A 14404-nucleotide genomic window follows, 5' to 3' on the forward strand; every position below is an offset into this window, starting at 1 on the left:
TATTGAATGGGTGTTCAGTGCCAGTATTGAGTTTCAGTATTGAATGGGTGTTCAGTGCCAGTGAGTCCCAGCATTGAGTTTCAAGATTGAATGGGTGTTCAGTGCCTGTGTGTGCCAGCAATGAGTTTCAGTATTGAATGGGTGTTCAATGCCAGTGTGTGCCAGCATTGAGTATCAGTATTGAATGGGTGTTCAGTGCCAGTGAGTGCCAGCATTGAGTCTCAAGATTGAATGGGTATTCAGTGCCAGCATTGAGTCTCAGTATTGAATGAATGTTGAGTGCCAGCATTGAGTCCCAGTATTGAATGGGTGTTCAGTGCCAGCATTGAGTCTCAGTATTGAATGAGTGTTCAGTGCCAGTGAGTGCCAGCATTGAGTCTCAGTATTGAATGAGTGTTCAGTACCAGTGTGTGCCAGTATTGAGTCTCAGTATTGAATGGGTGTTCAGTGCCAGCATTGAGTCTCAGTATTGAATGAGTGTTCAGTGCCAGTGTGTGCTAGTATTGAGTCTCAGTATTAACTGGGTGTTCAGAGCCAGCATTGAGTCTCAGTATTGAATGGGTGTTCAATGCCAGTGTGTGCCAGCATTGAGTTTCAGTATTGAATGGACGTTCAGTGCCAGTGTGTGCAGGTATTGAGCCTAAGTATTGAATGGGTGTTCAGTGCCAGCAGTGAGTCTCAGTATTGAATGGGTGTTCAGTGCCAGTATTGAGTCTCAGTATTGAATGGGTGTTCAATGCGAGTAGGTTACGGAATTGAGTTTCCGTTTTGAATGGGTGTTCAGTGAGTGTGTGCGACCATTGAGTTTTAGTATTGAATGCGTGTTCAATGCCAGTTTGTGCCAGTACTGAGTGACAGTATTGAATGGGTGTTCAATGCCAGTGTGTGCCAGTATTGAATTTCCGTATTGAATGGGTGTTCAATGCCAGTGTGAGCGAGTATTGAGTTTCCATATTGAATGGGTGTTCAATGCCAGTGTGTGCCACCGTTGAGTTTCCGTATGCAATGTGTATTCAGTGCCAGTGTGTGCCAGCATTGAGTCTCAGTATTGAATGGTTGTTCAGTGCCAATATTGAGTTTCAATATTGAATGGGTGTTCAGTGCTAGTGTGTGCCAGCATTGAGTCTCAGTATTGAATGGGTGTTCAGTGCCAGTATTGCGTTTCAGTATTGAATGGGTGTTCAGTGCCAGTGTGTGCCAGCATTGAGTTTCAGTATTGAATGGGTGTTCAGTGCCCGCATTGATTTTCAGTATTAAATGGGTGTTCAGTGCCAGTGTGTGCCAGCATTGAGTCTCAGTATTGAATGGGTGTTCAGTGCCAGTGTGTGCCAGCATTGAGTTTCAGTATTGAATGGGTGTTCAGTGCCAGTGTGTGCCGGCATTGAGTCTCAGTATTGAATGAGTGTTCAGTGCCAGTATTGAGTTTCAGCATTGAATGGGTGTTCAGAGCCAGTGTGTGCCAGCATTGAGTCTCAGTATTGTGTGGGTGTTCAGTGCCAGTATTGAGTCTCAGTATTGAATGGGTGTTCAGTGCCAGTGTGTGCCAGTCTTGAGTCTCAGTATTGAATGGGTGTTCAGTGCCAGTGTGTGCCAGCATTGAGTCTCTGTATTGAATGGGTGTTCAGTGTCAGTATTTAGTCTCAGTATTGAATGTGTGTTCAGTGCCACTGTGTGCCAGCATTGAGTCTCAGTATTGAATGGGTGTTCAGTGCCAGTATTGAGTTTCAGTATTGAATGGGTGTTCAGTGCCAGTATGTGCCAGTATTGAATTTCCGTATTGAATGGGTGTTCAATGCCAGTGTGAGCGAGTATTGAGTTTCCATATTGAATGGGTGTTCAATGCCAGTGTGTGCCACCGTTGAGTTTCCGTATGCAATGTGTATTCAGTGACAGTGTGTGCCAGCATTGAGTCTCAGTATTGAATGGTTGTTCAGTGCCAATATTGAGTTTCAATATTGAATGGGTGTTCAGTGCTAGTGTGTGCCAGCATTGAGTCTCAGTATTGAATGGGTGTTCAGTGCCAGTATTGCGTTTCAGTATTGAATGGGTGTTCAGTGCCAGTGTGTGCCAGCATTGAGTTTCAGTATTGAATGGGTGTTCAGTGCCCGCATTGATTTTCAGTATTAAATGGGTGTTCAGTGCCAGTGTGTGCCAGCATTGAGTCTCAGTATTGAATGGGTGTTCAGTGCCAGTGTGTGCCAGCATTGAGTTTCAGTATTGAATGGGTGTTCAGTGCCAGTGTGTGCCGGCATTGAGTCTCAGTATTGAATGAGTGTTCAGTGCCAGTATTGAGTTTCAGCATTGAATGGGTGTTCAGAGCCAGTGTGTGCCAGCATTGAGTCTCAGTATTGAGTGGGTGTTCAGTGCCAGTATTGAGTCTCAGTATTGAATGGGTGTTCAGTGCCAGTGTGTGCCAGTCTTGAGTCTCAGTATTGAATGGGTGTTCAGTGCCAGTGTGTGCCAGCATTGAGTCTCTGTATTGAATGGGTGTTCAGTGTCAGTATTGAGTCTCAGTATTGAATGTGTGTTCAGTGCCACTGTGTGCCAGCATTGAGTCTCAGTATTGAATGGGTGTTCAGTGCCAGTATTGAGTTTCAGTATTGAATGGGTGTTCAGTGCCAGTATGTGCCAGCATTGATTTTCAGTATTAAATGGGTGTTCAGTGCCAGTGTGGGCCAGCATTGAGTCTCAGTATTGAATGGATGTTCAGTGCCAGTGTGTGCCAGAATTGAGTCTCAGTATTGAATGGGTGTTCGGTGCCAGTGTGTGCCAGCATTGAGTCTCAGTGTTGAATGGGTGTTCAGTGCCAGTGTGTGCCAGTATTGAGTTTCCGTATTGAATGCGTGTTCAGTGCCAGTGTGTGCCAGAATTGAGTCTCAGTATTGAATGGGTGTTCAGTGCCAGTTTGTGCGATAATTGAGTTTCAGTATTGAATGGGTATTCAGTGCCAGCCTTGAGTCTCAGTATTGAATGGGTGTTCATTGCCAGTATGTGCCAGTATTGAGTTTCAGTATTGAATGGGTGTTCAGTGCCAGTGTGTGCCAGCATTGAGTCTCTGTATTGAATGGGTGTTCAGTGTCAGTATTGATTCTCAGTATTGAATGGGTGTTCAGTGCCAGTGTGTGCCAGCATTGAGTTTCAAGATTGAATGGGTGTTCAGTGCCTGTGTGTGCCAGCATTGAGTTTCAGAATTGAATGGGTGTTCAGTGCCAGTTTGTGCGATAATTGAGTTTCAGTATTGAATGGGTGTTCAGTGCCAGCCTTGATCCTCAGTACTGAATGGGTGTTCATTGCCAGTATGTGCCAGTATTGATTTTCAGTATTGAATGGGTGTTCAGTGCCAGTGTGTGCCAGCATTGAGTCTGTGTATTGAGTGGGTGTTCAGAGCCAGCATTGAGTTTCAATATTGAATGGGTGATCAGTGCCCGCATTGAGTCTCAGTATTGAGTGGGTCTTCAGAGCCAGCATTGAGTCTGAGTATTGAATGGGTGTTCAATGCCAGTGTGTGCCAGCATTGAGTTTCAGTATTGGATGGGTGTTCAGTGCCACCACTGAATCTCAGTATTGAATGGGTGTTCAGTGCCAGTGTGTGCCAGCATTGAGTCTCAGCATTGATTGGGTGTTCAGTGCCAGCATTGAGTCTCAGTATTGAGTGGGTGTTCAGAGCCAGCATTGAGTTTCAGTATTGAATGGATGTTCAGTGCCAGTGTGTGCAGGTATTGAGTTTCAGTATTGAATGGGTGTTTAGTGCCAGTGAGTGCCAGCATTGAGTCTCAGTATTGAATGGGTGTTCAGTGCCAGTATTGAGTCTCAGTATTCAATGGGTGTTCAGTGCCAGTATTGAGTTTTAGTATTGAATGGGTGTTCAATGCCAGTGTGTGCCAGTATTGAGTTGCAGTATTGAATGAGTGTTCAATGCCAGTGTGTGCCAGCATTAATTTTCAGTATTTTATGGGTGTTCAGTGCCAGTGTGTGCCAGTATTGAGTCTCAGTATTGAATGGGTGTTCAGTGCCAGTATTGAGTTTCAGCATTGAATGTGTGTTCAGTGCCAGTGAGTGCCAGCATTGAGTTTCAGTGTTGAATGGGTGTTCAGTGCCTGTGTGTGCCAGCATTGAGTTTTAGTATTGAATGGGTGTTCAGTGCCAGCATTGAGTTTCAGTATTGAATGGGTGTTCAATGCCAGTGTCTGCCAGAATTGTGTATCAGTTTTGAATGAGTGTTCAATGCCAGTGTGTGCCAGAATTGGGTCTCAGTATTGAATGGGTGTTCTGTGCCAGCATTGAGTTTCAGTATTGAATGGATGTTCAGTGCCAGTGTGTGCAGGTATTGAGTTTCAGTATTGAATGTGTGTTTAGTGCCAGTGAGTGCCAGCATTGAGTCTCAGTATTGAATGGGTGTTCAGTGCCAGTATTGAGTCTCAGTATTGTATGGGTGTTCAGTGCCAGTATTGAGTTTCAGTATTGAATGGGTGTTCAATGCCAGTGTGTGCCAGTATTGAGTTGCAGTATTGAATGAGTGTTCAATGCCAGTGTGTGCCAGCATTACGTTTCAGTATTTTATGGGTGTTCAGTGCCAGTGTGTGCCAGTATTGAGTCTCAGTATTGAATGGGTGTTCAGTGCCAGTATTGAGTTTCAGCATTGAATGCGTGTTCAGTGCCAGTGAGTGCCAGCATTGAGTTTCAGTATTGAATGGGTGTTCAGTGCCAGCATTGAGTTTCAGTATTGAATGGGTGTTCAATGCCAGTGTCTGCCAGCATTGTGTATCAGTTTTGAATGAGTGTTCAGAGCCAGTGAGTGCCAGCATTGAGTCTCAGTATTGAATGGGTGTTCAGTGCCAGTGAGTGCCAGCATTGTGCCTCAATATTGAATGGGTGTTCAGTGCCAGCATTGAGTCTCAGTATTGAATGGGTGTTCAGTGCCAGCATTGAGTCTCAGTTTTGATTGTGTGTTCAGTGCTAGTGTGTGCCAGCATTGAGTCTCAGTATTGAATGGGTGTTCAGTGCCAGTGTGTGCTAGCATTGAGTCTCAGTATTGAATGGGTGTTCAGTGCCAGTATTGAGTCTCAGTATTGAATGGGTGTTCAACGCCAGTGTGTGCCAGTATTGAGTTTCCATGTTGAATGGGTGTTCAATGCCAGTGTGTGCCAGTATTGATTTTCAGTATTGAATGTGTTCAATGCCCGTGTGTGCCAGCATTAAGTTTCAGTATTATATGGGTGTTCAGTGCCAGTGTGTGCCAGCATTGAGTTGCAGTATTTTATGGGTGTTCAGTGCCAGTGTGTGCCAGTATTGAGTCTCAGTATTGAATGGGTGTTCAGTGCCAGTATTGAGTTTCAGCATTGAATGCGTGTTCAGTGCCAGTGAGTGCCAGAATTGAGTTTCAGTGGTGAATGGGTGTTCAGTGCCTGTGTGTGCCAGCATTGAGTTTCAGTATTGAATGGGTGTTCAATGCCAGTGTCTGCCAGCATTGTGTATCTGTTTTGAATGAGTGTTCAGTGCCAGTGAGTGCCAGCATTGAGTCTCAGTATTGAATGGGTGTTCAGTGCCAGTGAGTGCCAGCATTGTGCCTCAATATTGAATGGGTGTTCAGTGCCAGCATTGAATCTCAGTATTGAATGGGTGTTCAGTGCCAGCATTGAGTCTCAGTTTTGATTGTGTGTTCAGTGCCAGTGTGTGCCAGCATTGAGTCTCAGTATTGAATGGGTGTTCAGTGCCAGTGTGTGCCAGTATGAGTCTCAGTATTGAATGGGTGTTCAGTGCCAGAATTCAGTTTCAGTATTGAATGGGTGTTCAGTGCCAGTATTGAGTCTCAGTATTGAATGGGTGTTCAACGCCAGTGTGTGCCAGTATTGAGTTTCCATATTGAATGGGTGTTCAATTCCAGTGTGTGCCAGTATTGAGTTTCAGTATTGAATGAGTGTTCAATGCCCGTGTGATCCAGCATTATGTTTCAGTATTATATGGGTGTTCAGTGCCAGTGTGTGCCAGCATTGAGTCTCTGTATTGAATGGCAGCGTGTGCCAGCATTGAGTCTCAGTTTTGATTGTGTGTTCAGTGCCAGTGTGTGCCAGCATTGAGTCTCAGTTTTGATTGTGTGTTCAGTGCCAGTGTGTGCCAGCATTGAGTCTCAGTATTGAATGGGTGTTCAGTGCCAGTGTGTGCCAGTATGAGTCTCAGTATTGAATGGGTGTTCAGTGCCAGTATTGAGTTTCAGCATTGAATGGGTGTTCAATGCCAGTGTGTGCCAGCATTGAGTATCAGTATTGAATGGGTGTTCAGTGCCAGCATTGAGTTTCAGTATTAAATGTGTGTTCAGTGCCAGCGAGTGCCAGCATTGAGTCTCAATATTGAATGGGTGTTCAGTGCCAGCATTGAGTCTCAGCACTGAATGGGTGTTCAGAGCCAGCATTGAGTCTCAGTATTGAATGGGCGTTCAGTGCCAGCATTGAGTTTTAGTATTGAATGGGTGTTCAGTGCCAGTGTCTGCCAGCATTGTGTATCAGTTTTGAATGAGTGTTCAGTGCCAGTGAGTGCCAGCATTGAGTCTCAGTATTGAATGGGTGTTCAATGCCAGTGAGTGCCAGCATTGTGCCTCAATATTGAATGGGTGTTCAGTGCCAGCATTGAGTCTCAGTATTGAATGGGTGTTCAGTGCCAGCATTGAGTCTCAGTTTTGATTCTGTGTTCAATGCCAGTGTGTGCCAGCATTGAGTCTCAGTATTGAATGGGTGTTCAGTGCCAGTGTGTGCCAGTATGAGTCTCAGTATTGAATGGGTGTTCAGTGCCAGAATTCAGTTTCAGTATTGAATGGGTGTTCAGTGCCAGTGTGTGCTAGCATTGAGTCTCAGTATTGAATGGGTGTGCAGTGCCAGTATTGAGTCTCAGTATTGAATGGGTGTTCAACGCCACTGTGTGCCAGTATTGAGTTTCCATATTGAATGGGTGTTGAATGCCAGTGTGTGCCAGTATTGAGTTTCAGTATTGAATGAGTGTTGAATGCCCGTGTGTGCCAGCATTAAGTTTCAGTATTATATGGGTGTTCAGTGCCAGTGTGTGCCAGCATTGAGTCTCTGTATTGAATGGGTGTTCAGTGCCAGTATTGAGTTTCAGTATTGAATGGGTGTTCAGTGCCAGTGAGTCCTAGCATTGAGTTTCAAGATTGAATGGGTGTTCAGTGCCTGTGTGTGCCAGCATTGAGTTTCAGTATTGAATGGGTGTTCAGTGCCAGCATTGAGTTTCAGTATTGAATGGGTGTTCAATGCCAGTGTGTGCCAGCATTGAGTTTCAGTATTGAATGGGTGTTCAGTGCCAGCATTGAGTTTCAGTATTGAATGGGTGTTCAGTGCCAGTGTGTGCCAGTATGAGTCTCAGTATTGAATGGGTGTTCAGTGCCAGTATTGAGTTTGAGTATTGAATGGGTGTTCAATGCCAGTGTGTGCCAGCATTGAGTATCAGTATTGAATGGGTGTTCAGTGCCAGTATTGAGTTTCAGTATTAAATGTGTGTTCAGTGCCAGCGAGTGCCAGCATTGAGTCTCAATATTGAATGGGTGTTCAGTGCCAGCATTGAGTCTCAGCACTGAATGGGTGTTCTGAGCCAGCATTGAGTCTCAGTATTGAATGGACGTTCAGTGCCAGCATTGAGTTTCAGTATTGAATGGGTGTTCAGTGCCAGCATTGAGTCTCAAGATTGAATGGGTGTTCAGTGCCAGCATTGAGTCTCAGTATTGAATGAGTGTTCAGTGCCAGCATTGAGTCTCAGTATTGAATGAGTGCTCAGTGCCGGTGAGTGCCAGTATTGAGTCTCAGTATTGAATGGGTGTTCAGTGCCAGCATTGAGTCTCAGTATTGAATGAGTGTTCAGTGCCAGTGAGTGCCAGCATTGAGTCTCAGTATTGAATGAGTGTTCAGTGCCAGTGTGTGCCAGTATTGAGTCTCAGTATTGAATGGGTGTTAAGTGCCAGCATTGAGTCTCAGTATTGAATGAGTGTTCAGTGCCAGTGTGTGCCAGTATTGAGTCTCAGTCTTGACTGGGTGTTCAGAGCCAGCATTGAGTCTCAGTATTGAATGGGTGTTCAATGCCAGTGTGTGCCAGCATTGAGTTTCAGTATTGAATGGACGTTCAGTGCCAGCGTGTGCAGGTATTGAGCCTAAGTATTGAATGGGTGTTCAGTGCCAGCATTGAGTCTCAGTATTGTATGCGTGTTCAGTGCCAGTGAGTGCCAGCATTGAGTCTCAATATTGAATGGGTGTTCAGTGCCAGCGTTGAATCTCAGTATTGAATGAGTGTTCAGTGCCAGTGTGTGCCAGTACTGAGTCTCAGTATTGAATGGGTGTTCAGTGCCAGCACTGAGTCTCAGTATTGAATGAGTGTTCAGTGCCAGTGTGTGCCAGTATTGAGTCTCAGTATTGAATGGGTGTTCAGTGCCAGTATTGAGTCTCAGTATTGAATGGGTGTTCAATGCCAGTGGGTTACGGTGTTGATTTTCCGTATTGAATGGGTGGTCAGTGACAGTGTGTGCCAGCATTGAGTTTTAGTATTGAACAGGTGTTCAGTGCCAGTGTGTGCGAGCATTGAGTTTTAGTATTGAATGCGTGTTCAATGCCAGTTTGTGCCAGTACTGAGTCTCAGTATTGAATGGGTGTTCAATGCCAGTGTGTGCCAGTATTGAATTTCCGTATTGAATGGGTGTTCAATGCCAGTGTGTGCCAGTATTGAGTTTCCATATTGAGTGGGTGTTCAATGCCAGTGTTTGCCAGCATTGAGTTTCTGTATTCAATGTGTATTCAGTGCCAGTGTGCGCCAGCATTGAGTCTCAGTATTGAATGTTTGTTCAGTGCCAGTATTGAGTTTCTGTATTGAATGGGTGTTCAGTGCCAGTGTGTGCCATCATTGACTCTCTGTATTGAATGGGTGTTCAGTGCCAGTATTGAGTTTCAGTATTGAATGGGTGTTCAGTGCCAGTGTGTGCCAGCATTGAGTTTCAGTCTTGAATGTGTGTTCAGTGCCAGTGTGTGCCCGCATTGATTTTCAGTATTAAATGGGTGTTCAGTGCCAGTGTGTGCCAGCATTGAGTTTTAGTATTGAATGGGTGTTCAGTGCCGGCATTGAGTCTCGGTATTGAATGAGTGTTCAGTGCCAGTATTGAGTTTCAGCATTGAATGGGTGTTCAGAGCCAGTGTGTGCCAGCATTGAGTCTCAGTATTGAGTGGGTGTTCAGTGCCAATATTGAGTCTCAGTATTGAATGGGTGTTCAGTGCCAGTGTGTGCCAGTATTGAGTCTCAGTATTGAATGGGTGTTCAGTGCCAGTGTGTGCCAGCATTGATTTTCAGTATTAAATGGGTGTTCAGTGCCAGTGTGTGCCAGAATTGAGTTTCAGTATTGAATGGGTGTTCAGTGCCAGTGTGTGCCAGTTTTGAGTTTCAGTATTAAATGGGTGTTCAGTGACATTGTGTGCCAGTTTTGAGTCTCAATATTAAATGGATGTTCAGTGCCACTGTGTGGTAGCTTTCAGTTTCTGCGTCCAGTGTTAAATGTCAATTTAATGACACTTTGAGATGTTAGTGCTCCAACAATAGCCCTCGCATAAACACTGCCGCCGGATTGTGTCAATGTTGCCCTGTAGGATTGAGCATGTATCTGTTTCAGAGTCATAACACTGGGTCAGTTATGTTGGAAGCACACTGACCACACATTCTACACAATATACCACCTACTGACATGTCTGAAGCTGTGAAATTACAGCATCGTGCTTACCTGTGGTAGAGCCTGGATTACAGTGTTCAGCAATGCTCTCATTCCCACTGCCATCTTCAAGAGCTTGAGAACTTGTTGGGGATATAAGTAACAGTTATAAATGGTACAAAAACATAATGTCTCAAATATTTCCTGACAATTTGCTCTTTCGTCCCAAGCAACACATTGCACCTTCTAATAATGTTTCACTTTAAATAATTCAGTTAAAGGCCTCATTTGATGCCAATGCAAGACCCTTGGACAGGTTAATGACATCCCGCTTTAATTCAAGGCAAGCTACTTCTTCATGCCTGTTTGGAGCTGGCCGTATTGGGAATTCTATCTTTATTCAGTACTCAACATTGTTCTAAATGAACAGACCAAACTAACATGAATACAGCAAGCTCAGAAGAGACGTGGTAAAGGAAGTAAGGGAGGCAGGGAGACAGTATGAGGTGACACTGGCAGCCAAGGTAGAAAGGAACACCAAAGTCCTTCAGAGTCTTTCCAATAATCAAAAGGTAGGAAGTGAAGGTGGTGGGGTGGGAAGACCAAAAAGGGAAGCTAGACAAGGAGGCTGAGATATTAAATGAATACTTTGCATCTGTCCTTTTATAGAAGGAGACACCGCTGAAGTCATAGTGAAAGAAGACATTGTCAAAATACTAGATGGGTTAAAGTTTGATAAAGAGGAGGTGTTAATTATTGCTAAGTCAACAGTATCACATGGATTGCATCCAAGGAGGCTGAGGAAATAAGTGTGGAAATTGCAGAGGAACTGGCATCTTCCAATCTTCCTTACACACAGGGTAGTTCCAGAGGACTGGAGAATTGCAAATGTTATACTTATGTTTAAAAATGGATGAAAGGGTAAACCTAGCAACTGTAGGCCAGTCAGCTTAACCTTAGTGGAGGACAAACAGGAGGCTGGAAGAACACAGCAAGTCAGGCAGCATCTGGAGGAAAGGAGGGGTCAATGTTTCAGGTATTACCCTTCTTCGGGACCCTGAAGAAGGGTTATACCTGAAACATTGAATGCTCCTTTCCTCTAGATGCTGCCTGGCTTGCTGTGTTCTTCCAGCCTCCTGTTTGTCTGGCTTGGATTCTAATATCTGCAGATTTTTTGTCTCTAAACTTGGTAGTGGGACAACTTTTGGAAACACTAATCTGGGACAAAATTAACAATAATTTGGAAAAGTACACATTAATGATAGAGAACCAACATGGATTTGTTAAAGGCAGAGTCTGGGAAAGGGGAGTATAAACAGCGCTTGTCACCGGAGCCTAGGATCAGGCAACATCATTCCTCTAGGACCAAACAGACCCAGGTCAAACACATAGGCAAGAGAAAGAACATGAGGAGCTCCTGCTCCAATCTCAAGTTATTGCTCACCTCATTTTCTACTGATAGGCTGACTAATGAACCAATCAGTTGTAAGTATGGGAAAGAGCCAGCCTCTGATTGAAGAAGCAGCTGGGAAGGTGATTTGCCATAAGGAGCAGGTCCCTGGGACTACAGATGTGAACTCAGGCTGGGCTTGGTGGTGAGGGGTGGTGAGAGGGTATGGGGTTGGTGCTCAGCCAAGGGAGGGACAGGGGCTGAACTAGGACAGGTTGGTGTGTGAGTACACATTTTCCCAGAATTTCTCACAGTAGGCTGATGTTGGTGCCAGGTGGGACGTTTGGCAGAGTTTCCTGTTTGAGCTGGCAGCAAGGAAGGAGTGACGTACCAACTGTACAAGGCCCATAACCCATTACAGACATCCCCCAAGACCTTCCCTGCCCATTTCATTTGCATTTACTTGCCCTTCCTCCCCTTCTTGCTCCTTTGCCTGACCACTTCAGTCCCCCACTGTCACCATCTCCCCACACCGCTCCAGCAATTGTCACTACTGGAGATAGGTTGTAGTCCCAATTGGCTGTACGGGCTGGAATGCTGAGTGACACCCAACAGCGTGGGTTCAATTCCCATAGTGGTTGAGGTTACCATGAAGTAGTCTCCTTCTCCACCTCTCCGCTCACCCTCAGGTTAAACTGTCTCATCAGAGAGAGGTAGCTGCTGGTGAGTAGCCCTATGGTCTTCTAGTACTCTGGGAAATGGACGATGAGTATAGCCAATAATTGACTAATAGTTTTGTCTGGCAATTCTTGGGTCACTGGGAGTCGCATATCTGTGCTAACAAAGTGTGGAGCTAGACGAACACAGCAGGCCAAGCAGCATCTTAGGAGCACAAGATGCTGCTTGGCCTGCTGTGTTCATCCAGCTCCACACTTTGTTATCTTGGATTCTCCAGCATCTGCAGTTCCCATTATCTCTGATGCAAATCTGTGCTCCCAAATCTTGTGGGACCTGGAGGAAGGATCCTCAACAGCAATAATCCCTCGGTGTCTCCAGGATTTAATGGATACTAACCCTGCGATTTGGAAGGGTGAGGTTGGTGTCAAAGGAGTAGACGGAGGTCCCAGCTTAATGTACTATCCCTGGTGTTTAGTACAGAATTGCTGGGCCATCATCTATAACATTAACATCAACTGTGCCTGTTCATTCTGTGACAAAGTTTGAAAAGATTGATTCAGCATCCAGGTGATGTAATCAGCCTCAGACTGAGTGCCACTTAGACCAGGTGGGGCATTGCTGCATTGTCTGACCCTAATCCGCAATCATACAGCACTGGCAATTATTTGTCTATTCCTCTTGGGCTGATTCTTTGAGTCCAACTGGGTCCAATTAGACCCACACTCCCATGCCTCTTCCCTCCAAGATCTGCAATTTGTTCTCCTTCAAGTATTCATCCAATTCCTTTATGAAAGTTGTAAACTGAATCTGTCTCTGCCAACATTTCAGGCAGCGCATTCTGAATCACAACTCAGAACGTAAAAGTCAATTCCTCATTTTTGCATCGACTCTCACCTTACCTCATCTCTAAAAGCACAGTCCTAAACCACCAGGGATGTGAATTTTTACATCCAAAGGAGTTTTACTTCGACTGCAGTGAATAATTAATACCGGTTTTACAGACCTCTAGCAATGCGGAGAACTCTCATGATTCTGATGATTGTGGGGTTGATTGGCAGGGAAGCATTCACTTCGATCTCTTCAAGGGTGATTCCCATAATGGACAGCAGGACAATAGCTAGGTCAAGCTGGTTCCATCTGTAGATAAACCACAAAGGAGGTATCACGAGCAATCTTCAAAACTTAGCAGCTACAGTGGCTTTGCAAAATTGCCTTTGTCCTGTGGCCATGTGGAAAACTAACATGCATTTGAAACTCACAGAGCAGTAGGTAAGCACAATGATAAAGAAACTCATTTTAACATGTCGATTGTGTCTTCATTTTTCAGGGTGATGGGGCATCATGATATCGAGCACCTAGGTGTTTGATATCTCTAGTTAGTGTCATCAGGGCCTGATAAAATATTAAAGATATTGTAAATTTCCTTCATGGTTGTAAGATGCAGATCTCCCTGGTAACAGACTGTTTGAGAAGAGAGCTTTTTAATCTCCGACCTTAGCAACATCACGTTGAGGGCTAAAGGAGTTTTATTCAATCAATAATAATTTTAAATGCTGTCAAATTTCCACATGCAATATTAAATTGATTACAGTCTGTTACACAGGGGATTTCAAGAGTATAAAGAGGCTTTGATCGGTCTGATGGTTTAGATGGTTGAGCACTTTTTCATAGACAAAGACTCATGTTAAAATTTCCTCCAAATTTGACGGGTTAGACCATAAGACCATAAGACATCGGAGTGGAAGTAAGGCCGTTCGGCCCATCAAGTCCACTCCGCCATTTAAATCATGGCTGATGGGCATTTCAACTCCACTTCCCTGCACTCTCCCCGTAGCCCTTGATTCCTTGTGAGATCAAGAATTTATCAATCTCTGCTTTGAAGGCATCCAATGTCCCGGCATCCACTCCGTGGCAATGAATTCCACAAGCCCACCACTCTCTGGCTGAAGAAGTGTTGTCTCATTTCAGCTTAAAGTTTACCCCCTCTAATTTTAAGGCTGTGCCCACGGGTCCTAGTCTCCCCGCCTAACGGAAACAACTTCCTAGTGTCCACCCCTTCTAAGCCATTCATTATCTTGTAAGTTTCTATTAGATCTCCCCTCAACCTTCTAAACTCTAATGAGTACAATCCCAGGATCCTTAGCAGTTCATCATACGTTAAACCTACCATTCCAGGGATCATCCATGTGAATCTCCGCTGGACACGCTCCAGGGCTAGTATGCCCTTCCTGAGGTGTGGGGCCCAAAATTGGACACAGTATTCTAAATGGGGCCTAACTAGAGCTTTATAAAGCTTCAGAAGCACATCGCTGCTTGTGGTGCAGTGATAGTATCCCTCACTCCAAACTAGGAGGCCAGGTTTCAAGTCCCATCCGCTCCAGAGCTATGTCATAATATCTCTGAACACGTTGTTTAGAAAATATCTGGGGCATTATTGTTAACAGTCTAATGTAAAAGAAAGAACTATAGATGCTAGAAATCTGAAAAAAATTAGAAATTGTTGGAGAAACTTAGGCCTGGCAGCACCTCTGGAAAGAAAGCAGAGTAAACATTTCAAGTCCAGTGACCCTTCTTGTGAACACTGTGAAAAGTCGATTCGCCATATTTCGAGGCTGTTGTCACCTCATTAAAACTTTTGGGTTATGGGAAGT

The 14404-nt window shown here is 44.7% G+C and overlaps 1 protein-coding gene across 1 annotated transcript in view; it reads right to left on the reverse strand.

Moving 5' to 3' along the window:
• Positions 1-14404, reverse strand: part of cacna1g (calcium channel, voltage-dependent, T type, alpha 1G subunit) — a 465891-nt gene that overhangs the window by 212045 nt on the left and 239442 nt on the right. Inside the window, exons 28-29 of the mRNA XM_048554900.2 lie at positions 12757-12890; positions 9758-9828 (exon numbers count right to left, since the gene is read on the reverse strand). Of these exons, the coding sequence (XP_048410857.1) occupies positions 9758-9828; positions 12757-12890 (205 nt within the window). The remainder of the gene's footprint in view (positions 1-9757; positions 9829-12756; positions 12891-14404) is intronic.

This window comes from Stegostoma tigrinum, chromosome 22, assembly GCF_030684315.1.
Source record: "Stegostoma tigrinum isolate sSteTig4 chromosome 22, sSteTig4.hap1, whole genome shotgun sequence".
Classification (NCBI taxonomy): domain Eukaryota; kingdom Metazoa; phylum Chordata; class Chondrichthyes; order Orectolobiformes; family Stegostomatidae; genus Stegostoma; species Stegostoma tigrinum.